Below are 25908 nucleotides of genomic sequence, written 5' to 3' on the forward strand. Positions count from 1 at the left end.
TTATTGATAAGACTTGGGAGAATCGAGGGGTGCAGTGCTTAGATTGAGGTGGGGAGACTGGGGTTCCCCCACACTCTCTGTATATGCACTTTGTGTGGGGTGCGTATGTACTTTTTTGAACTGCTTAAAAGTAAAGTTGCAGACAGCATGCCAGTTCACCCTAAATATCTCCTGGGAATGAGGGTCTCCTTTGCAATAACCACTTACAACAGCCATTCTGCCATATCATCCATATCACCACATTTAACTTCCCAAGGTGTCCCTAAATGTCTTTTAGGTCTAGTCCCTCCACTTCCCTGAACCAGGATCCAGTCAAGTTCATGTGGTGCATTTGTTTGTTGCATCTCTCTGGCCTCAATAATAAACAGTTCCCATTTTTTCCCTCCATATCACCGCCTTGTAAAGAGCCTAGGCCAGTTGTCTGTCAAGTGTTCTGTGGTGTGAATTTGTCTGTGTCCTTATGGTGGTATTTGATTTGTTCTACAACCTCCCCTCCTCCCCCCTTATTTGTTCTAAACTGGGAGGTGGGGCTAGAGGCATGGTTGATTCAGGGTGAAAATTTTGCAAAAATTACTATATAGGTGACTTTACATTGGGCTCTCCCCCACCAAATTAAAAAAATTACTGTTACTGTCCATTTACTACAAGTTTTAGGTAGTATAATGTGGGGCAAAAGTAGGTTTACAGTTGTGAGTATGTGAAGCCATTTATTCTTGTATTATTATTAATGACTATATTTTGCATATGAACAACTGTAAACCTACTTTTGCCTCACCCTGTATATTAATGAAATGGGCCCCGTGAGAACCTGATGCTAATGACCGTGGAGGAGGGAGCTTTCCTGCACCCCCTGACGGCTGCGGGGCTGGCGGAGACATCGCTCTCATTCCACCTTTTTCATGTGACTGTGGGCAAGCCGCCTGACCTCTCAGGGCCTCCTTCTGGTTAATCCTGGGCACCTGTCCACACTCGCCTGTGGGCGCTTATTATTTGAGGGGCCTCTGGAAGGGGAGGAGGCAGACAGGTGCAGGCAGGGAGAGGGGTTGCAGTGAGCTTGGGGCTGGGGCAGCTGCCAGCAGCGTCTCTGATGAGCATAGGGGCGGTTGGGCATCGTGCTCCATGGCCACTGCCATCAGCTTTGCTCCTTCGACTCGATCCTTCTTGGTGGTCTTCCCCCTTCTCCTAACACACTGCTTCTCTGTCCATACTTCTGATGCTCCGGGGGACTAGGAGACTGCCTGTGTCCTCTGAGGGCATATGGGGTGAATGAATCCAGTTCTCCAGTCTTTTTTTTGATTGTCACATCCTCCTTGCCCTGCACATTCTCACATGCTCTGAATGGCTCCTTCTTCTCCTCATGGCCCACTGTCCCTCCCTCTCAGCCATCCTTTCAGCCAGGTGACTGTCGTCGCAAACGCTGTGCAGGATTAGGGCAGTGTTTCACAGGCCTAGAGGACAGAGCTGCTCACCAAATACCAAAGGGAAGCTTTTGTCTTTTTCCAATATTGTGTTTTTTGTTAACTATTTAACATCACTCTAGTACTTCAGGAATGTGATGTCATCCTCCTTCCATTCCTTTTTTAAAAATATATGTATTTTTATTGATTTCAGAGAGGAAAGGAAAGGGAGAGAGAGATAGAAACATCAGTGATGAGAGAAAATCATTGATTGGCTGCCTCCTGCTTGCCCCACACTGGGGGTTGAGCGCACAACCTGGGCATGTGTCCTGATTGAGAATTGAACTTTGACCTCCTGGTTCAACTTTGACCTCCTAGGTTGACATTCAGCCACTGAGCCACGCCAGCCAGGCAAGACACTTACTTTATAGACATAATTTAAATCAAAACTATTGAGGGGTAATTGGCATACAGTAACATTGAACCTTTTTTATATGTACAGTTATATAAGGTTTTACTCACGTATATAGTCATATAACCCACCCAACAGAACACTGCCACACCCCAAGGACTTCTCTCGTGCCTCCCTGGGCCTCCTTAGATCTTTAAGTAATGAAGGTAGTTTAGGCTACTAGCCCTTGACCTGAAATAGGTGATACTGTCATGTTTGAAAAGGAGGTTATCAAAATCACACCCAACTAGCCCTCCGGGTTCCTGCGCACTGTCTGAGCCAAGCCTGCTGCTATGAGCTCTGGGCGGGGGTGGGGTCGGGGGGGTGGGGTCGGGGGGGTGGGCGTGAGACGGGTGCCAGTCAGCTGCTTCCTCCCCACCGAGGCTCTTCAGGAGCCTCTCCGATTGACAGTGCTGGCCAGAAGAGCTCATACAGTTTTTAGTGTTTATCTATAAAACCAGAATAACATGAACTTGAAGATAATGGTTACACTTGCTTTTAGTTGAGTTTTCTTTAATCAACTCAAAATGAATTAGCAATAAAATGCAAGAATCATGAAAACTAAGTACTAGAATGAAATCAGAGTGATTTCCCTTTTTAATCTAAAAGTGGGCTTTTAAACCTTTAAACTCAAACTCCAGGAACCATACAAGGATGGTAAATTTGATGACACTGAATATAAGAACATGTTTTTAAACTTTGTAAAAATACACCATAAACAGACAAAATGACAAACTGGAGAAAGTATTTGTATCGTATCACAGAGATGCTCTACTGTCTTCACTATAAAAATAACTTTTTAAAATCAGTGTTAAAAAATAGCAAAAAATCATATAGAAGAGAGCAAAAAGACATGAACAGGCAGTTCACAAAAACCATTATGCCGTGGCCTTTCTTCACCCGGTGAAAGGATCCTCATCAAACTGACGGATAAGAGAAACATAAATGAAAGCCACCCTAAGATACCATTTCCCCTTTGTCAGACAAAAAATGAAAACCCCGACCAGCCGCTCTTTCGCCAAGGCTATGGGAGTGTAGGGTTTCTTACACATTGCTGTCAGGAGCGAAAATAGGGCAGCCCTTATGGAGAGGAATTGTACAATCTAGACTGCATATGCATTTGCCATTTGATCCAATAACCCCACTTCTAGAAATTTATCCTGAAGATACATGCCCACATTTGCAAAATAATACACCGAAAGTTATTTCTTGCTGTGTAATTTGTAATGGCAAAATTAACAGCCTAAGGGTCCATCTACAAGGGATTGACTGCTATGGGTCAGCACACAGCAGGGTCCTGTGCAGCCCTGAGAAAGAATGGCGAAAGCCTCTCTGGCCTGTTTCAGGATATATTGAAAAAGCAAGTTGCAAAAAAGTTATGTGTATGTATGTTTGGTAAGAAAGAAGAAATACCAAGGAGAAGTGAGGAACAGATGAAAATGGTTAACTACAGTATGAATGGGTTGGAGCGGCTAGGGATGGGAGTGAGACCTTTTAGTATAACTCTTCATATGGTTTGATTTTTAAACTGTGTAACTGTTCAACATATTCAAAACATAAAATCCAAAAGGATGAAGCAAAGCAAACCCTAAAATTGAAAATGAACAGAAATAAATAAACGTAACTATATGTCAAATTGCTAACCACATAGAAGAAAAGAATTAATTCACAGACTTTAGAACAGTACTTTGCATACCTTGAATAGGATATTTTCTAAGGACAAAAGAAAAGAAATTTTATACTCAGTAGTGTTGTTGTTAGTAATGTAGGTATAATTCTGGAACTGTCCTGTGATGTTGTAGCATAGAACAAATCAGTAAGAACGTTGGAAATCAGGATGCTCAGTGTAGGAGGAGAGATGTATATGAGAAGAAGGTAATCTTTCAATTGTGTTGAAGTGGAAGGGTCATTTTGATTTAAAAATATTGTATCTCTGTTCACTAAATGATACCAGTTAAAAAAAATAGGATACCCAGTAACAGCGAGCCACCTAGTGCTCAGATCTTGGTTTCTAAATAACATTTTCTGCCAAAATGAACCTGGACTCCTTGGAGAAGTGCTTGACGCCAGGGCTGAGAAAAGTACAAGTTGAACCTGTAACATCTAATGCCAGAAAGCAAGGAACAGCTCAAAAAGTGAGGGAGAGGTGTGGGGAAAGGGAACCTGCTTGAACAGGCTGCTTTGGGCAAGTTCAGGACAATTTAATTATTGAAAAGAACAGTCATGGAAGTGAATTATAGAACCGAATATAAAAAGGGAACCCATTTATCTGTAGTGATGGTGTAAAAAAGAGGGAGATAAAATTGGACAAAAAGGAAAGCTTTCTTTTTTTTTTTTTTTTTACAAAAGGACACTAATAAATATGGATGGAATGATAAAATTAGAAACTAGTAATTTTTAGGCCCACTATGTAAGACTGTTAATAAGCTAGTGGGGATATAATAATTTCACAGACTAAGAATCACTCTACAAATTTATTAATTGCAGAAGGGAAAAGGTACTTTTAGAAATGGAGAGTGCCAGCAGTCACTGCCCTAACCAAGCATTGCACCTGGTGGGGACACCTGACGACAGGCCTCAGGCCTCCTGACGTGAGGCAATGAGGAGGGCGCCACACCCCAGCAGTCTCCTGGCCAAAATGGTTTAGCCTGGCTCTAAGCACGACATTGGATAACCACACACAGTATAGGGGCTCTGATGAGATTGGGGGAGTGGGGCAGACGTGAGCACTTTTATGAGCAGAAACGTATGGTCTGGATATTAGATTACATTATTAACTTAGTTTCACATTTCTTGGGTGTAATGGGAGGGAGGCGATGATGGAGGAGAATACACTCATTCTTAGGTGATACCTGCTAAAGTATTTGGGTGGAATGCACCACATCTACAAGCTACTCTCCAGCGCTTCCGCTGACTGATGGGTGTATACGTACAGTTAACAACAGGGCAGTGTTATCAACTGAGAGAAGGTTTTTTTGGGGGGACAAGTTGTGTTTTGCTTTTCTTTATAGGCACTTAGGACACACACTCCTAAGGGCAGATTCAGAAATAAACTATAGCTCCTCAAAGCCAAACCCCTTTATGTTTCTTAGAGATTGTTTTACAATTGCAGTCTTTGGGGACTGGGATAGTTACCTGCTTTTCTCTTGAACATTGATGCACATTTTACTCTCTACTCTCTGTCCAGTGCTTTTCATCTAAAAGTCCTCTCTCAAATTTGCAGTTAAAATCAACATGCGGAAAGACTTAGCCTCTTATTTTTACTCTAATAAAATTCCTTTCAGACAATAATATTTGTAAATAGCACCTTCAGTTTATTATTTATTAAGCGAAACTTGGTGCTGGGGATACAGTGATGGCTGAAACGGTCCCAGTTCCCGCTGTTGGGGCGACGTCAGCCCGCAGGGTGAAATCAGCATGTAGGGAGCGTGTCTGAACAGGTCGCTTCAGTGCCGTGAGGGCAGCGGACAGAGGCCCAGCTACATGCAGAGACCTACCCTGGGCTGGGGGCTGGCCGCTCATCTGAGCCAACACCAGAGGATGAGTGAGACCGCGAATGATGCCAGGCCACACCCTGTCGGGATGCCTTCAGAGAACAGCTTTGGGGTTAAGGGTGAGCCTTCCCAGTTCTCCCAAAGTGGACTTTGCAGAGCAGGGCCCTCCAGTAGTTTTCCCCTGGCCTGCAAGAGGAAAGCCAGGCGTTTGCCCGCCGGCGCCACTCCAATCCCTGCTTTCCCCGAGTAAGGTCTCTGCAGTTCTCCAGGATTCAGGTCTGCTTGTAGCTCTTGATTTACACGTGCTCTTCTCTCTGCCTGGACTACTCAACCCCTTGCACATGTGATGGCGTGCTTCTCATCCTTATGCTAAGTGATTCTTTTGCAGACTCCCACAGCACCATGCATCGCCTTGTCACCCACCACGCTTCCCGTGTGGCCACAATTAGTGTCTCCTTCACACAACAGAAACTCCTCAACGGCCTAAGGATAGTTTTTTCTATCATCGTACCTGCTTATAATGTGTTAAGCAGACACCCAAGAAATGGTTATCAAGTGACCAGAATAAATCCTTTCATTTGACAGAGGGGTTGTCTGCTTTTTTGTGCTTCAGCCACCCCCAGAAGTCATTGTTCAAAATTCAGATGCGAGGACCCCACATGTGACTCCTGTTAACCAGGACTAAGTGGAATTCAGAAATTTCCATTTTAAAATTAAAAAAAATTTTTAAATTAAAGTTGACAGTCAATATTATATTAGTTTTGGGTGTATGGCATAGTTATTAGACATGTAACTTATGAGTGATCCCTTCAATAAGTGTAATACCCAGTTATTATAGTATCACTGGCTCTATTCCCTATGCTGTACTTGACATCCCCTTGACTATTTTGTAACTACCAGTGTGTACTTCTTAATCCCTTCACCCTTTTCACCCGACCCCCCCCCCCCCGTCCCCCTTTCATCTGTCAACCATCAGTTGTTCTCTATGAGCTTGTTTCTGTTTTATTTTGTTTTTTAGATTCCACAATTAAGTGAAATCATAAAGGTATTTGTCTTTGACTTATTTCACTTAGCATAATACCCTCTAGGTACATTCCTGTTGTTGCAAATGGTAAGATCAGAAATATACTCTTTGTCTTTTTTAAACCCTCATCCGAGGATATTTTTTCATTGAATTTTAGAGAGAGTAGAAGAGGGGCGGGGGGGGGGGGGGGGAAATAATGATGTGAGATGAGAGACACATCGACTGGTTGCCTCCCACATGTGCCCTGACCTGAGCTAGAGGAATGTGCAACTGAGGCATATGCTCTTGACCAGGAATCGAACCTGTGACCCCTTGGTCTGAGGGCCAGTGCTCTAACCACTGAGCCATGTCAGCTAGGGCCCAAAATATCCATTTTTAACCAGTGACCCCTGGGGAATCAGAAACCAGCTTTCTGACCTGGGGGTGGGTGACTTATAGAAATCACGGCCGGAGAGTCCTGACTAAGAACACATCACAAATCCCAAGAAGGAGATCTTGGAATATTTCCTCGAGGAAGTGGTATTAGCCTGTGCCTTGAATGATGAATAAAAATTGAATATTAGAAATGATGAAAAAGAGAAGGGATGCGCAGAGGCTCAGAGGCAAGAACCTGGACCAATTTGCTTGGAGCGCAGGTGTGTGAAGGGGCTGGTGAGATGTGAGGCCAGAGGATGTTTTGAGGTCACCTGGGTACCAAGGGGGAAATGGGATACCACCAGCAGGGTTTCTTTTCTTTTTTAAAAAAATTTATTCAGAGAGGAAAAGAGAGAAAGGGAGAGTGAGGGAGAGGGAGATAGAAACATCAGTGATCAATGACGAGAGAGAATCATTGATTGGCTGCCTGTTTCATGCCCCACACTGGGATCGAGACTGCAAACTGGCCATGTGCCCTGACTGGGAACTGAACTGTGACCTCCCGATTTATAGGAGCCACGCTGGTTGTCGGGCTGGGAATGTTCTTTTGCTGTCCTGGGGTAAAGCCCACTGTGGGGATGTATCATGACAAAGGTGCCTATCTGCTCAGAGTTTTTCTTACATCTAGTGACACTATCAAGTTTAAAAACTTAAGTCTGAAAAAATCCACCACCTCTTCACATATTTAAAATATATTTTCCTGTAAACAAAGTCAGCCAGCTTTTTCTGTCAAGGGACAAGCAGTAAATATTTCAGGCTCGTATCGTCTCTGTTGTGACTGCCCGACTCTCCCATTGAAGCTCGAAAGCAGCTGTCAACACCTCGGAAATAGATGAGGGTGGATGTGTCCCATAAAACTTGACTCATAAAAACAGGTAATTTGCCAGATTTGGCTCATGGGCCCGTTTGCCAACCCCTGGTGTGAAGTAGGGCAGGGATTCATTGCTTTCCTTCCCAGTCGTCAGTACAAAATAAGATGGCAGGCAGTCTTGGCTACCTGGGGAGGGTCAGATGCTGGTGTGAGTGAGGTGCAGAGAGGAGAGCCGAGGGTTGACCATTAACTGGGGAAGTGCCCCTTGTTCAGTGCAGGCACATGCCCTTGTAGCAACTTCCCTGCGAGTAATTCAGCCAAGCCGCTGAGTTATGCTGCCCGTTACGGAGACCACACGTACCTGCTGGGGTGCCGACTGCTGCTGCTTTCAGACGGCACTGCTGTGGCAGACAGTGTGTGTGGCCAAATGTGGGCAGTAAGCCGCCACGTGCAGCCTTTTCCCGCCCTCGGGAAACTGTGTCCGGGGCAGCCCTTGCGGGAATTATCACCCACTTTCGGAGGAACCCAGGGTCCTGGGTGTTTGCAAGTGAGTGAGCTGGTTTGTTTGCTGCAGTGCTCTTAGGGCTTCTGGTCGGGGTGATGCCATGAAATGCTTGCTCAGAAAGGTGCCTCGGCCAAGTGCAGACTGAGGTCGAGTATAGGTCATGCCCCAGAAGGAGAACCCAGCGCCAGTGCTGATTGCAGTGGCTCCCAAGGACACGCTCTCTAAGTGCAGCCCATGGTCCCTGGTCCTAAGATGCATCGCTTCAAATCAGAAACGACAACAACACAGGTGCCCCGTAGACCATTTGAGATGGCATCCATTTCTAACTCGATGCTGACCGCCCTTTACCTTTTCTGTACATTTCTGAAAAATTGTGCTTAAGGAATTTGTCTAAATCAAGCAGTTTTTTTTCCCCTCTTTTGATATACCGCATTCCCACGTGAGGTGACTTCACTTCCATTTTTTTTTTACGACTTTTTATTGATTTTTGAGAGAGAGAGATCATTGTGAGAGCAAAACATTGATCAGCTGCCTCCTGCATGACCCTCACTGGGGATCGAGCCCACACCCCAGACATGTGCCCTGACTGGGAACTGAACCCACCATCTTCCGGTGCACAGGACGGCACCCAGCCAACTGAGCCACCCCTTCGAGGGCCACTTCCATTTTTGACGGTACTGTGCTCTGGGATGGTTGGTGGAGGGCATGCCCATGCGACTGGCCGCCAGCAGTGCATCTGGGCTGTACTGTGCAGCCTGCCTCTGTGTCTTGAATTTCTGGCCCCTGCCTGCTCTTAGTTGATTCCATTGCATGATTAAAATGGCCAGAGAACGAGAATCTTGACCCTCCTCTGGCTCAGAATGGTGTGTGCCGACTGCACTTGTAAAGCAGATGCTTGTCCTCCAGCCAGAGCCACTCTGCTTCCCAGTCCAGTTCCTGTTTCAGTCAGGGCGGGACCTGCTGTCAGCCCAGGGCGGGATGCTGGGTCCCCGCCCCCCTGGCCAGGGCACTCACACAGGCTGCTTCGTGGTATTTAAGAAGGATCTGGACACCTGGGAGTTCCCAGCCCTGCAAACAGGAGCCAGTTTTTCATTTTACCCTGAAGTATGTTAACAGTAGCGGTCAGGGTCTCATAGAGCCCATAAAGCCACCTTAGCAATACAGCTGTAGCAACATCTTTTGAATTTGAGTAGCTCAAGTGTTCATAAAGTTAATGTGACGTATCTAAAATACAGTTGAAGGATGGAATCTGAGTATCTGCATTTAGTTGGAGGATGGGGGCAGGAGATTTTACAGAGAGTCTGCACGTTTTCTGGGTCCTTTAAAAATAAGGTTTAGAATATTTGAGTCTTTTCATGATTAAGCAGAGTATTATATCTACTGTTGGTTTGTAACTTACAGCTTTTCTTTTCCTCAATAGATATAGAACCCTAACATGATTTTGATGCTTACCTCTGATTTAGGGCAGTCTTTGACTATAATATGGAACAACAGGAAGATAAATGTTTTTCTATGCTATTCGATAATTTGAAGGGGAGGAGAAGGGTGGTGAAATAGAAGATATACACTGATGTTTAATGAGGAGCTCACAGGCTCAGCAGGAAAGAGAGACTCCCAAATGCAAAACACCCCACCCCCAAGGGGAAAGGTGGCAATGGCAGGGCTCGTCTTGGGGTGCTGGTGCTGACTCCAGGGCTCCCCAGCCCTGTCTGGGGGAAGAGCAGCAGAGGGGAGGATGGAGAAGCCAGTGGCCCTGGCTGCCTGGCCGAGGCGATCTTTGCAGACCGGGGTTCTTTCTTCCAGGTGTGCCTGCATTTACTCATGTGCTGTTTGTCTATGGAAAAGACTGTTAAGCTATCAAATAGTGAACTACCTCGGTGGTTCCTGATGCCGTGATCATGGTTTTGGTCTCGTTTCTTTTAGGTTACCCCTGTTTCAGGCCAGTGCTTTTGCATTTCTGGCCCCTGCTCGAGCCATCCTGTCTTTAGATAAATGGAAATGTAACACCACAGGTAATTGCAGTTATTTCCACATATGTCCTTGGGGTCCTTTAACTCAGGTGATACAAGGGAGGCCTGGACATGCTGCCCTTGGCAGCCTGAAATCCTGTCCGGAATCAGGCACAGAACACACAGACCAGCAAACAGCTTAGAACGCTCCCATCTGTGGATCATGTTTCTGTCTCTCTCTGTCCACTCGTTCATCCCTAACCCCAGAGCAAGTGAGGACCAGAGGGACCGCATTTCTCTATGCTAATGAGATGGATATGTATGGGAATGAAGAGAAAAATATTTGTGCTATTTTTCTGCCTCTTTCTTTCAGTGGATTTTATGAACCACCAGTAATCACTCTCTTTGCTGCATCAGCATCCCTTCTCTGAAACATCTCTGCTTTTTAAGGATCTGGCTGCTGTGGTTTTCTGCAAATGACTTTCACCTCCCTCTCCCCTTTAGTGATAAGATCAGGAAAAGATAAGATAGGGGACTTGAGAAAACCAGACCTGTGGTACTCTCAAAAGACTGTTCCGTTTTTAGGTTCTAGGAACAAAGTTTTCCAGCTTTCATTTCCTTCCATGCTCCTTGGAGTTACTTGGTGACCACTGAGTTGATTTGGAAACTGGAGAAGGCCCTCCGTTTTGTCGAGGTTTTTAAACCTTAGGCAGCCTTGCTAATGGTTTGCAAGTTAACTGCCTGCAAGGGTTGGTCTTTGTGTGAGGCTGGCACGAGCCATGTGCATCACCAGCTCAGTCAGCTCCTGCCAAGCTGGGAGCTTCAGCCCATGAATACATTCGGCTAAGTTAGCGCTGGGGAACCCGCCCCTCAGTATGGTAAGCCACACTGTTGAATTTCAGGGATGGGTATTTACACATATATACTTAAGACAGGGAGGAAATTTTTCTTAAAAAGAGTGAAATGAATGTGTCTTGTGAAATGTCAGTGTTGTTTCAAGAAAAATTTTGTCTTTGTTTTTGTTTTCAAGATGTTTCATTTGTCAACGGAACCACGGAACTGCTGCACACAGAGCACATCTGGTACCCCCGCATACGCGAGGTAAAGGCCGAGCGTGCCTGCCCGTGGCTGCTTTGTGTTTCTCCTCAGCTTCGCTGTCGATTGTGCCCAAGAAATGGCAGTTGCTTGACTAAGCCGTCCCTTGCTTCTCAGCTACTGACATGTTTATCTCTGTCATTAAAGACGTCGTTCAGTTTAGATGGCATCCCTGTAACATAAAGCATGCAGAAATGCTTTGTGCAAGCAGACAGTCTTGTTTCTCACCCTTCATTTCCCTCCTCTTTCTGGTGCACCCACAGGCCTGCCCACTGGCACCCCCAGCGGAACCAGCTGAGGGGCGTGGCTCCTTTGGAAGGAGCTACAGAGGCTTGTCAGCAGGCAGCAGAACTATTCACTCCAGCCTCCGTGTTTGTGCCCGTATTTGAGGAAAGAATTAAGATAATTGTCTATTCAGTGCACTTGAACAGAACAGGTCGTGGGAATCCTTAGACATGAGAATGGCTGACAGTTTATTCAGATCTTTTACAACCTGTAAGATCATTCACCATTCATTCAGAATCAGCCCAACTATTCTGTACAATAGAAACATTCCTTTAGCATTTTTTCAATTGTGCTGTCTTTTAAGTGTCCTGCAGAGACTCACTTTTTAAAGTCAAGGAGCTTTATATTGCAATGTCCCTTAGGAATTATAAATTACGCCTGTCTCATTTATCAGCGGAAAAGGCACGTTGCATTGTGCCCAGTCCTATAATGCTATTCTTACATTAGTCTGGTCATACATCACACCAGGAAATTTCCAGCCGTGTCATGCCAGTTGTATAATGACTTGATGCTTCACAAAATTGTCAGTTTTGGATGTGGGTGACATTGAGTAGTGACTATAAGCAGCTTACTCGTGCCTGTGCCTGCTCTTATTCCAGATTCAAGGAGCCATCATCATGTCCTCACTGATAGAAGTGGTCATCGGCTTCCTAGGCCTGCCCGGCGCTCTGCTGAAGTACATTGGGCCCCTGACCATTACGCCCACAGTGGCCCTCATTGGCCTCTCTGGTTTCCAGGCGGCAGGAGAGAGAGCGGGGAAGCACTGGGGCATCGCCATGCTGTAAGTGTTCTGACACCACTCAGTTGTGGACGGTGAAACTCTCCCCTCTTACCTCCCACAAGGGGCAGCCTCTTGGGACATTCTGACTGTAGGAGATAGGATTTGTTTTAAGTTGTGGACGGTAAAACTCTCCCCTCCTTACCTCCCTCAAGGGGCAGCCTCTTGGGACATTCTGACTGTAGGAGATAGGATTTGTTTTAAGTCAGAATGGTCTGACAGTTTGAACTTGATTCACTTCGTGCCAGGGAATTGATGGTGTTTAGAGTCTGAGTTGGGAAGTGACTTGCCGTCAAGGTATGTCAAAACCTTGGCAGCGATGTGTAGGGGAAAGGATGTAAGGTTTCAAACTTCGCGTGGTGCCATTAGCTCTTGACTTTTGAAGTCATACCAAGTCTGCATGAATTGAACTACCTAGAATCCACCTTAGCTGGTTTGGCTCAGTAGATAGAGCATCGGACTGAGGACTGAAGGGTCCCAGGTTCGATTCCAGTCAAGGGCACATGCCCAGGTTGCGGGCTCGATCCTCAGTTGGGGGCGTGCAGGAGGCAGCCAATCAATGAATTCTCTCTCATCATTGATATTTCTCTCTCTCTATCTCTCTCCCTTCCTCTCTGAAATCAATAAAACATATTTTAAAAAAAGAAAAATACCTAGAATCCTTTAGAGGAGACTCAAAAATATGTCCCGACTAGCAGGAGACAGATGCAGCAGGAGGGTCTGTTGGTATCGGAGGAGACATGGCTCCCAGGCCAAGCGGAGCTCTTCACACATGTGTGGAGGCCAGAGTCCTGCTAGTCATCGCTGGTCCTTCTGCACAGAGCTTCAAGCCCATTAAACATGTCACTTACCCCTTTAAGTAATGTCAGTAAAGATGTCCAGGACTTCGATAGTAGTGTAAGGTGATTATTAATTAGAGCCACAGAATTCTGTATACCACAAATAGAACTCACTTTCTCTTGTGTGTCTGTAGATGAGTTGATCATATAATAGGGAAATAGTTCCAAGACTGGAATTTTACCAATCAGTAAGATTTCTGTAATAAATTAATAACACAAGAGGATTTCCAATTGTTTTTGTATTGCTTTGTGAAATATTCTGTAATTATTCCATAACAGGCAGCACTTACTGAGCCTATGTGTCACTGCTATACATAACACTTGCACGTATTATAAATTAAGGTAGGTATCAGTGTTGTTCTCACTACGGAAGCCGAGGCATAAGGGTCTAAAGCAGCGGTTCTCAACCTGTGGGCCGCGAACAATGAAAATACATCCTGCATATCAGATATTTACATTACAATTCATAACAGTAGCAAAATTATATTTATGAAGTAGCAACGAAAATAATTTTATGGTTGGGGGTCACCACAACATGAGGAACTGTATTAAAGGGTCACGGCATTAAGAAGGTTGAGAACCACTGATTAGCTGCCTAGGGTCACACAGCTAGTAAGCGGCTGGCCTGGTTTTCAAAACCCATAACACTTAATCCTGCCCCTCTGTGTTAGAACATGCTATACCAATAAAGTGGATCCTGGCATAATCATCACCCACATATTACAAATGAAGGTATGTGAAAATACCCAGGATTGTTCTGAATTTTCTCATTTTATTGAAGGTTGAGTAATACACACACCAGGTTTGGTGTAGAAGGCATGTAAGAATGCTCATTCAGTGAAATGCAGTAAGTTGCAAAAAGGAGAAATTGTATTTACCATCATATAGTTAATTTAGAAATCAATAACAAAATGGTGAACAAAACCCCCAAATGACTTAGAATCTTAAAAAACACACACCAAAAAACAGAACAGTTATCAATAATTTGTAGTTAGAGTTATATATAACTTATTTATTGGAACTTCAGAATTGCTGATAATTGAGAAAATGACGATGGTAACCGCACTGATCACACTTGACCGAGTAGTCAGTGTGGTCTCCGGCTTCTCTTCTGCTCCCTTCCTGACGGTTCTCAGTGCTGTAAAGTGCTTGGCCATTATCTGTTCAGAGCCGCCTCTTCTGCATCCTCCTCTGAAAGCTTCAATAAGACACATGCTAGACTTATGGAAGCTGCTAGGCTTGTCATGTTGTCTGAAACCTCGCTGGGCACTCAGGACTTTGTAGCACTGGACTCTCAAGTGTGCACAGGTGGGAAATGACCTTGACTTATTTCACGAAGCCTCCCTCCCTCCATTCCTGCTCATCTCCTTCTGGTACTTCTAGACTGTTGGACCCCAAACTCTTCCTCTGCTTCCCTCTCCTGGTTTTCATCTCTTCATCTTCTTTCTGTATTCATAGGAATTTTCCTCAGCTTTATCTTAAATCCTTCTGTCGAGCTTTTTATTTTTGCTCTTATGTTTCTGGGTTTTTTTTTTTTTTTTTTTTTTTTTTTTTTTTATTGATTTCAGAGAGGAAGGGAGAGAGAGAGAAACATCAGTGATGAGAGAGAATCATTGATCGGCTGCTTCCTGCACGCCCCACACTGGGGATCGAGCCCACAACCCTTGCATGTGCCCTGACCACCTGATTCATAGGTCGATGCTCAACCACTGAGCCACGCTGGCCGGGCTCTCATGGTTTTAATTGCCACGAGGCCATCTTTTCACCTGGGTGTTCATTGTGTTTGGGCAAGGCCTCCACTCTGTTGATCACCAGGGCACCCTGAAGCACCCGGCGTGCCGTCTGTCACAGAGGAGTCAGTTAGTAAGCACACTGTAAGTGAGGGGCGGACTGGAGTGGGGTCAGACTTCACCCATGACCCTGGGGAAAGTCGAGACTAATGTCAGAGGACTTTTATCCCTAAAAGAAGCGCTGGTCTCCAATGGTGAGACAGTGAGTGTATTACATCTTCAAGGAAGAGAGAATTCCTGCACTATTTAACTTTTCTGGAGCTTCAGAAAAGAAGGGAAACGACTCAGTCAGTTTTATCTTAATGGCAAATACCAACAGAGCTAATGAAAAAGAGAGTCTGACCAACTTCTTTCTTCCTGGGGTGTGGAGCACTCAGAGCTGAGGGCAGATATGTTCAGGCATCTTTCTCTACTGTAAACCTTCTTAAAAATATTATTTTTAAATTTATTTTTATTGTTGATACTATTACAAGTGACCCCATTTCCCCCCTTTGCCCACTTCCCTCCATCCCCCACCCCTGGCCATCCTCACACTGTTTCTGTGTCTATGGGTTATGTATATATGTTCTTTGGCTCATCTCTTTACCTTCTTTCATCCAGTCCTTCCCCCCCACCTCCCCTCTGACAGTTGATGAAATCTTTTAAAACACAAGTGTGCAGAAGTTTCTCCCAGAAAGGGCCTTTGGATCCAGCTTTGCATACACCTAATTTATTTTTTTAGAGCCACATCTGTAAACATCTGGGAAGAATGTCACTTACAACATGGTTTGGGAAAAGGCTGCTATAGATAATACAATAAAAGGACAATGAATTTTGTGTTATTTCAGGACCTTAAGGAAGGATGATTATTAGAAACCTAGAGGCCCATTGGACGAAGAGATTCGTGCAATAGGCCTTCTTTCCCCTGGCTTCCGGCATCCAGGATCCAGGCCTTTGCTCCGGCCGCAGGGGAGAAGCCAAGCCTCTTTAGTCTTCAGTTGTCTTCAGTCTTCGCTCTGCGCCTGCATATGCAAATTAACCACCATCTTTGTTGGGTTAATTTGCATACTCACCCTGATTGGATGGTGGGTGTAACAGAGTGACGCCAATTTGCATGTTTCTCTTTTATTAGTGTAGATTTATTAATAAAACCATTATGGGTCCATGTGGATTTTATTAATAAAAATTGCAGTTACAAAAAACAATAAAATTCAGTTGTATATCTCTACTGCAAACTGTTTGCAGTGTGGGAATAGAATAATCTTTCATGAGTAAGATTTTAATTAAAATGCCTCATTCTTTAATGACAAAAGACTTAAACAGGCCTCCCTATTGTAATCAGAAACCAAGATAAGCATGCTTATTACCACCATGTCATTTAAAGTTGTCCTGAATGTGCTAACCAATGCCTAAGACAAGAAAATCTATAATAATAAAAGCATAATATGTTAATTAGACCAGATGTCCTTCCTGATGAAGCTGGGCCGGAGGGAAGCCTGGGTCCTGGGTGCCAGAGGGAAGCCAGTGCCAGCAGCCGGGGGAAGGAAGGCCTACTCTTGCATGAATTTTGTGTATTGGGCCTCTAGTCTACACTAATAAAAGAAACATGCAAATTAGTGTCACTCCGCTACGCCCACCAGCCAAATCAGATGAGTATGCAAATTAACCCAACAAAGATGGCAATTAATTTGCATATGCAGGCGCGGAGCGAAGACTGAAGACAACGTGGAAGGAAGCCAAGCACTGCAGAAGGGAGCGAAGCTGCAGAGAAGCAAGCGGGGCAGCGGAGGCAGGAGGGAAGCAAGCGGGGCGGCTGAGGTGGGAGGGAAGCAAGCGGGGCGGCCGAGGTGGGAGGGAAGCAAGCGGGGTGGCCGAGGCGGGAGGGAAGCAAGCGGGGCGGCGGAGGCGGAAGGGAAGCAAGCGGGGCGACCGAGGCGGGAGGGAAGCAAGCGGGGCGACCGAGGCGGGAGGGAAGCAAGCGGGGCGACCGAGGCGGGAGGGAAGCCTGCCTCGGGGGGTTTCGCTCCCTTCTCTGCTTCGCTCGGGCCGCAGGAAGCCCTATTCTTGCAGGAATCTTTCTGCAACGGGCCTCTAGTTTAGCAATAAGAGGAAATACAAATAGCTAATTAGTGTTTTAAAAGGGTTACCCTTCCTACCCAGTTATCAAAGCACATATTCACAAGGATTCCGTTAGCTGTGTGTGTGTGTGTGTGTGTGTGTGTGTGTGTGTGTCAGGGTGGGGATCAGGTTGTACAGCATGGATCCCTTAGTCACTCCAATAGAAATGGCATTTAGAGACATTTCTTAGGGGAAGGTAAATGTGGTGACATTTCTAACACCTTGCATAGGGCCTTAATGGGAACTGTTTTTTTCTTGAGAAAACTTTTTTTATTTAGGGATAATTTCAAACCTTTTCAAAAGTAGAGAGAATAGTGTAACAAGCCCTCCTGTACCATCACCAAACACTCATGAGAAGTCTCATTTTATCTCTAACCCCCAAATATTAAATTCTAGCCATTTGAAATTTAACAGTAAATAAACAGGGAAATCTAAGGTAAAGTAATTCCCATCCTCAAAAAAATCTGCTCATGATTAACTAGTAAAAAGTTAACATTTATCCTTTCATATTTTTGTTGTTTATGCATAAACATAAGCATATATACACATACAGCTTTACCATTATATTATTTTATAATTTGATTTTCACCCCAACGTTTTTTGTTGGGCTCACCTTCCCAAGACAATGTGTTTAGATCTATTTCATTCTTTGTAAAACTGCACAATGTTAAATAGAAATAGTCTGTAATCTCTTTAACCATTCCCCAGTTGATACTCATGAATGTTGATTAAAATATTTGCTATTGCAAACTATGCTGAACTAAGTAATTCATGTGTAAAGAAAGAATGTGAAAGTACAGGATGGAAAGTTTTTTTTAATTGATGAAATTGGTAGAGACTTTAAAATATAAGGCCCTGTGGTACAGAGAGCAACAGATGAGTGTCTGGGTCCCTGGGTAGTACTGTAAGTTCACCCGACCTTTCTGCTCATGTTTGGTGGTGTGCATCAGGAGCTTTTACGTAAGTTATTTCCTGTTTGACAGACCCGTTCTGGCCCTGGGAACTTGTCATCAGGACACACTCAGGCAGGCACCAGGGATGGGCCATCCGTCACAGTTTCTGTTGCTCCGGTCGCACCTATGGGAATTGTTAGACAAGACGTACTGCGTCTGTAAGATGGAATGCTGAGCAGCACTAGGTGCTGGTGCAGATCTCTATCTTTCAAGGTCCTGGCATTAATAGGGCTACAAGCTGGTTGGGCAGCAGCATGTAAAGTATGATCCACTTTGGGTCAGAGGATGACCTGTTTGTGCTCCGAGGGCAAGGATCACTGCAGGCTGTCCTGTCTCCCTTTCTAACCCCAGGATGACCCATACGCATCCCAGGCATGGAAGCCGTTCACTATTAATAGACCAGAATGCTGCGTAGTTGTCACCAGTGGTGGGATGATGGGTGATCTTAAGGATATTGTCTTTTTTTTTTTTTTGCTTATGTGCCTTTTATAATTTCTCTACATTTTAGTGTATGTTTCTTGAATAATATTTGTAAGGTAAAAGGAAGGTCAACAAACAAGCCGTATATTAATGTGAAGTGGGACTTGCTGGCTGTGGTGGCAGAACCCTGGCCTGAGGATGTGGGGCTCAGATCCTTTTGTCTCTTTTCTGTTCAGCCAAGGTGTGTGAGCATGGGCAACCCCCTCCCCCCCGCCCCCCCCACCTCGTGACTCCGCTGTGGGACTGCCTGGCTTACCTGCCCCACAGGTGTATTTGCATATGAACATAACTTAGAAGCAGACTAGTTTTAGAGTGGAAAGAAAATGAGCACTCATCTGCCAGTCTACTCCCTTAATTTGCGTTGCAAGATTTGGGCCCAAGATCAGGGTGTCCTTCCCTGAACTCTGGGTGTGTCCCTCATCTTTTTTAATTAATTAATTAATTAATTAATTAATTATTTTTTTGGTAATCTTCATCCCATTCCATTGCTTTTTAGAGAGAGTGGAAGGGACGAAGAGAGAGAGAGAAACATTGATTGGTTGCCTTCTGCACATGCCCCAACTGTGATCCAGAATCTAACTCACAACCCTTCAGTCAGCGGGCCGACTCTCTAACCACTGAGCAAAATCGGCTAAGGCCCTCACCCTTTTTAATTAATTTAAAATATGGTGTTATTGATTTCTGAGAGGAAAGGAGAGATAGAAACATCAATGATGAGAGAGAAACATTGATCAGCTGCCTCCTGCACGCCCCCTACTGGGGATCGAACCCTCAACCCAGCCATGTGCCCTGACCCGGAATTGAACTGTGAACTCCTGGTTCATAGGTTGACATTCAACCACTGATGCATGCTGGCCAGGCCGAGCATTCTTTTTTAAATGTGCTTTGAAAAGTGATCACCATAGTGCAGGTGTAATTGTCACATGGGTATCACCTGCAATAATCTGTATATGTAAAAGCCTAAATAACCGTTATGACCAGACGACTAGCTGGTAGCTATGACGCGCACTGACCACCAGGGGGCAGAGGCTCAACGCAGGAGCTGCCCCCTGGTGGTCAGTGTGCTCCCACAGCCAACCTCCCACCCATGGCTGGCCAACCTCCTGTGGTCCCTCCCCCTCAGCCAGCCAACCTCCCGTGGGGAGGGGTGACTGGGCAAGATGGCCCCAATCGCTGGCCAGGCTGAGGGACCCCACCCGAGCATGAATGCGTGCACCGGGCCTTTAGTGATAACAGTAATAGCAGACGTGGGACCTTTTTGGCTCAAAATGTTCACTTTGAAATAAATCAATAGCATTTTTTAAAACATGAAAATTTCATGTTGGTCTAAGTTTAAAATAAATCAGTTTTAGTGTCATTGCTATATCATTTTTGTTGTTCAACTTCACCACCCCAGAGAAATTGGAATCGCTTGGGTACTATGCATGTTTTCAACCTTGAACTGGTACTGGCCTGGTGACCTTGTGGTAGGGCAGAGACCCACCCCCGGCACTGGGATAGCGAAGCCCAGGGTAGGCAGGGAGACAGCAGAGCACAGGCCTGTGCTCCAGCCGGCTGCAGTCCCCACCTCATTAGGTGTGTTACAGTGGAACTGCACTTGACTGACTGCTGTCAATGGAGCGGATAATTCCATCTCAGCCGTTGGAACCGTGCCCAGGAACAATTAAGCTTAGCTTTGTTCCCACTCTTCCTGCCAACTCTATCTCGGGTTATAAGTGAAAGAGCGCGTCCCGCTGGATGATGAAATACATCACTGCACCTCTATTGTTTCAGCGATGGGAAGCCACCCCACACCTGCTACACTCGGGCACTGGACTGAGGATGTGTCGGGACCTGCTGCAGGGAGGGCACCCGACATCACTGCCTCCTGTAGCCTCAGTGCAGCTGGGTCAGGAGTGTGGGTCAGGGTACAGGGGCCCCTGCACCTGCCCAGGCATCCCAGCCCTTATGGCCCGTGTTGCATAGCGGTTCAGAGTCTAGGCTGTAGAGTCCTGGCCCACCCACCCTGCAAACTTGAGCGACATGATCTTGGACTTTGTCTCTCTAAAGTGGATGATTATAGAAGCTACTGCAGAAGGTTGAGATGATGGGTGGGAAGACCTTCGCATAATGTCTGACATACACAAACATCTCACAAGTATTAATATTAATATTGCAATCTACTGTGTATAAGTTTCTTAAATATTGAAGCTTTTTTGCTTTTTAAAAGTAATCTTTTTCCTTATAAGTAAACCAGAAAATACAGAAAAGTAGGAACAAATTTGCATATTATATTGCCACCTGAAGCCAATTCCTCTGAGCATTTTGGGTCCCATCTTCACTGTTTGCACGTATGTGTGTGCGTGTGTACACGGACACTTGTGTGACAGTTGCTTGTTTTTTAGTTACTTTGTAGTTATAATTACACTCTACTCTGTATTGTATCTGTCAGCCTGTCTTTTTCTCTGACATAGCATGAGTTTCTTCCATCAGTGTGTACATGCTTTGGGTTTTCTTGTTTTATTTTGGGAAGTTTAGCCAAAGCATTTACATGGTGACTTTCGTTTCTACATCAAGAAATGCTAAGAGAAAGAGTTCTGATATCTTTTTAGAAATGGCCTTTACAAAATATATGATTTTCCAAGTAATAGTTCAGAGGACTAGCCTCTTTCTAGAGAAGTGAGTTGAACATATGTGATCACTTTGCCATTGAAGGTTTGAGTAATATTTTAAAATACAGACAAACAGCTTTGAAACTAGTTTATTTTCTCTCTCTCTCCTCAGGACAATTTTCCTTGTATTACTGTTTTCTCAATATGCCAGAAATGTTAAATTTCCCCTCCCAATTTACAAGTCCAAGAAAGGATGGACTGCGTACAAGTTACAGCTTTTCAAAATGTTCCCTGTAAGTAGTTACTTTTTTTTACTCCTGATATATTGCCTTTGGTTCATGATGTAAAATGTTTAAGTGAAAGGAGGGTTTCAGCAGGTCTGTGCAGGGGCCCTAGGCTGTGTGGTGACATTGGGGTACTAATGACCCCCCCCAACTTGCTGTGGACTTCCAGTCTGAAAGTGGCAGAAGCTTCCGATTCTGAAATCCTTTAGGGGGACATTGGCTGTCCTGGGACTGAGGGCGGTCTGGTTCCACGCTGCCTCTGAGGGACACTGTCCGTTATCTTTATTTTATTAGCCAGACTTAGGGTGAAAGTAACTTTACCTGCAGACAACTCTTCTCTCTAAATCTGAGCCCATTCAAGCAATAGGCTTTCAGCAGATCTGTTATGGGTGTTTTGAGCGAAATAGTGGCAACGGTGGGTTCTGGGCTGTGGCACTCAGACTGTAGGAAGGCATACGTTTTGGCAGCAGCCGGCCCCCTCTGTGGCTAACAGAGCCTTTGTTTTGACCCTTTCAGATCATCCTGGCCATCCTTGTGTCCTGGCTGCTCTGCTTCATTTTCACAGTGACAGATGTCTTCCCTCCCGACAGCACCAAGTATGGCTTCTACGCTCGAACAGACGCCCGGCAGGGCGTGCTTCTGGTGGCCCCGTGGTTTAAGGTTCCGTACCCCTGTAAGTATTCTCGTGGCAGGGGGGTCAGGAACTCATGAGGGCAACTGAGAGGCCTTGGAAGTTAGCAGAAGGCTCTGCAGCAGGAGAAGCCTTCTCGTCCCTGTAGGTCTTAGCATTCTGGTCATTAGAGGATTCAGCCCCCAGAGAAGGGAGGTCCTGTCCCTTCATGAACACAGAGAGACTAACCAGCTCCCTTCTCAGGTTAGCTAGTTGGTTCTTTGGGTTCCACTAGGGTGAAATCCTAGACATGAGGATCTTGCCAGGTTTGAGGTCTGGTGGCCTGGATTTAAGGGCAGCTCATAGAAACACAAGTACAGAGCCATGTACCCAGGCCCAAGCCTCTGAAGTGAGCAGACTGGAGTGGGAGGGTCCTGAAGATTAGCAAGCAAACTGCTCAAGCATGATGGGATTTGTATAATCTTATAATGGGGAGCTCTAATCTTTTAAAATTTGGTCCAGCTGTCAGAGGTAAACTGATATTCACAAGTGCATGGAAGATGGATCATAAGTTAAGATTTAAGTGTTGGATAACTCTTGGCAAGGTGGTGGGGGAGGCAGTCCCCAGCAGAGGTATCATTTGGATTCACTTGTGCTGGGAAGACCCCTCCCAGTCGTTATAAACGCTGAGTTGTTCTGTGGCGTAGACTCCGTTCTGACATTTGGGGCTTAGTTAGAGAAGCCTGAGCTTGTTTGTTCCCCTGCTCGTAGCAGACACATTTTCGTGTTTTATAATGACAAGGAGAGAAAGCAGGAAAGGCCAAGAATATTAGGACTGGGTCAGAGACAGCTGTTGTACGCCTGTTAAATGATGGCAACATTGGCAGTTGTCCTTTCTGTTCTTGACACATTTACAAACACTTAAAAAAATGTAGCCTTTCTAAAATAACACTTTCATCAGATCATATGGCCAAGTATATAGGTATGTACATAATGTACTCCTCTCCTTTTTAAAAAAATGCATAGTTCATAAATCTATAATAATAAAAGCATAATATGCTAATTAGATCAGACGTCCTTCCGGACAAAGCCCGGTGGCAGGGCTGAGCCCCTTGCACAAATTTTGTGCATCGGGGCTCAAGTATACATCTAATCTGAGATAAAGAGATTAAAAGCCAGTTGTTGAGGCAGCCAGGAGGTGGCCTGGGAGGGCAAGTAGGAGGAAGCCCCCACGGCACATGCTGGGTGGTCCTCCACCTGTGCAGGTGGCTCCTGAGAGGACGCAGGTGGGCTCCTTGGAGAAGCAGCTGAGAGACTGCTGTCTGGCTCCCATCCTGTCACCCCCAACTGCGTGAGCTGCTGTATTGCCCAGGGAAAAGCTACCCCAGAAAGCCAGGTGGATTTGGCTTAGTTTGGAGTCCAGCTTTCAAATATGTCACTGTCTTTATGTTCTGTCTTTAGCATGCTAAGAATTTCCTGAACTGGCTGTTAAAATACAGATTTGGGGCCCAAAATGTCACCAGTGTTGAGGTTGAGAAACCCTGCTGTAAATAAAGGAGAGATGAAACAACAGTAAATATAGAAGGCTGGAAGCCAACAAGGTTTTAAATATATATAATCTGAAGAAAAAAGGTCCAACATGTAAAAGATTACAAATTTAAAATGTTGAAGTAGATGGAATAAGGATCTTATAGATCAAAATTAAGGACTTCAGGCACAAGGGGGAAAAAAATAGAAAACAGTTAGAGTAAAAGGCAATTTCTGAAAAAATAGTAAGTAACAAAATGAAATAAAAATTTCTCCCCTAAATCAAGACACTAAACTGAAACCACAACATGACATCAGCAACAAATAGAAAGTATATTAAAAATACAAAATGTTGCTTGATAAAGAAATTAACTGCATGAGAAAAATCTGATCCAAACCCACCGGAGATGAGCTGTTGACCAAGCCCGCTTAGGGTAGGCATAGAGCGTGCTGGGCCGTTGCCCGTGGACGTGTACCTTGACCCTCTGACCACGGGCCTCTGAGTCCTCTGTCTGCTCCCATGGAGTGAAGTAGCCCAGGTGGGAGCAGTTAGTTCTGTCCTCATGCACACTCCAGGCATATTGGGCACATCGGACTTCATGTGTCTGTCACCTTTTTCTTCCCAAACTTGAAGTTGCTCCCCATTACCTCTGAGACAGAGGCCAGTCGCCTCTAGGTGGCGCATGGAGCCCTCCTAACCATGCCTGCCCACCTGCTGATGGGTGGGCGCTGCCCTTCTGAATGCCCTCTCCACTCAGCTCTTGCTCTCTAGACTCTCCAGACAGGGATTGCCCTCTTCCTGCCTTCCCAACTTCCTCTTGCCGTGACCCAGTTTGGGTTGCCTCCCTTTGATGTCTAACCATTACACTGCTCTTGGATCATTCATCAAACGACCTTAATGGCCCCTGCACAGGAGACCATTTTATCTTATCCATCTTCCTCTTCCCACTGCTTTTTTCCTTAGTGACTATATTATAACTAATGGTTCCAGGGAAGAAGGTCTAGGTACTTTATCAAAGAAGTCTATTCACCTTCACAGTGAAAGCTCCTCATGGTATTTTTATTAAGATCTATGGCTTGGAAAGTCCAAAGAGATTTTTTTCTGTTCAAAGTACATCTAATGAAGAAGGAACCAAATCCAGATCCTCAAATTGAAGCTTCCTGGGGACTTCTCTTTGCTTTCTTAAATAAATCATTTAATTTTCCATAACATGGTTTAAATAAAAAATATGAAAAGTGCTGCTCTAACACTTGGGAAGGGTTATCTGCACCTTGTCCCATGCTCTGTTGTTGGGATCTAAATTTAACTGGTGACTTTTTTTTTTTAATACATTTTATTGATTTTTTTTTTACAGAGAGGAAGGGAGAGGGGTAGAGAGTTAGAAACATCGATGAGAGAGAAACATCGATCAGCTGCCTCCTGCACGCCTCCTACTGGGGATGTGACCACAACCAAGGTACATGCCCTTGACCGGAATCGAACCTGGGACCATTCAGTCCCCAGGCTGACGCTCTATCCACTGAGCCAAACCAGTTAGGGCTAACTGGTGACTTTTCACTTGATGCCAGTCCCAGAGCAAGGGCACCATTGGTTTGTACCATACTTTGCACAGCAGGGTTAAAGACCTTTTGCATAGCAGGGTTAAATTCGTAAAAATACGAACTTCTATCCCAACACAGCAGACTGTTTAAATTGTAATTTAGACACTGGCTTTGAAGCAGGAAGAGAAGCACCCACCTCTTTCTGCCAAACAGTGTCTTTTAAATAAGGACATAGAGCAGGCCGAGCCTGGTGATGGGCATCTTCATCCGACTCAAGGAGCCCTTCCAGGCACCCAGCCATTGGTGATGTAGGTGTACTAGTAAACATCAAGTTTCCACCGTGCGCTTCAGATTCTGAGTGGACCTTGTGGAGTCCTTGGGCGTTCTGAATGACTTGGTGCGCGGTAACGTTTGCCTGCCCCTCCAAGGAGGTGAGGATTTCACGTTTGTCGTCTTTCCGCAGTTCAGTGGGGCCTGCCCACCATCTCTGCGGCTGGTGTCATTGGCATGCTCAGCGCTGTCGTCTCCAGTATCATCGAGTCTATCGGGGACTACTACGCCTGCGCAAGGCTGTCCTGTGCCCCGCCGCCGCCCGTCCACGCAATAAACAGGTGCGTTCCTGAGGACACAGGGAACTCACTGGGCCACCGCCTCACTTGTTAGCTTTGGTTTGGATAATCCTGGAGAAGAAACCAAGAGTTTCAGCATGGAGGCAGGCAAGAACAGGGCTCTTCCTTGGCTTTTTGTCTTCAGACAAGTCACTGCCCTAATTTTGCCCTCGTTTCCTCACTTGTAACAATGAGCAGAATTCTCACCCTTTCTTCTTCACAGTGACAATGGCAGAAGACATTCTCTGAGGTCACTCTAGACCTTAAATTCATCTAAACACAGGCCAGACACCACCACTGTTACTTGCTTGGCTTGGGGTCATGGGTGTATGTCCCCTTTATTCCTGTTTTCCTCAGCTGTTCTAAAGGGTGGATGCTGTGTCA

The 25908-nt window shown here is 45.3% G+C and overlaps 1 protein-coding gene across 2 annotated transcripts in view; it reads left to right on the forward strand.

Moving 5' to 3' along the window:
- The window catches only part of SLC23A2 (solute carrier family 23 member 2), a 125407-nt gene that overhangs the window by 85152 nt on the left and 14347 nt on the right, over window positions 1–25908 (forward strand). Inside the window, exons 7-12 of one of the 2 annotated variants that reach the window (XM_081096804.1) lie at window positions 10020–10108; window positions 11076–11146; window positions 12025–12206; window positions 21126–21246; window positions 21754–21910; window positions 25380–25527. In XM_081096804.1, coding sequence (XP_080952930.1) covers window positions 10020–10108; window positions 11076–11146; window positions 12025–12206; window positions 21126–21246; window positions 21754–21910; window positions 25380–25527 — 768 coding nt within the window. Of the gene's footprint in view, window positions 1–10019; window positions 10109–11075; window positions 11147–12024; window positions 12207–21125; window positions 21247–21753; window positions 23626–25379; window positions 25528–25908 lie in introns of those variants that run through there. The other variant, XR_013996299.1, reaches the window with a different exon arrangement.

This window comes from Myotis nattereri (genome assembly GCF_964212035.1).
Source record: "Myotis nattereri genome assembly, chromosome: 8".
In the NCBI taxonomy this organism is placed as follows: domain Eukaryota; kingdom Metazoa; phylum Chordata; class Mammalia; order Chiroptera; family Vespertilionidae; genus Myotis; species Myotis nattereri.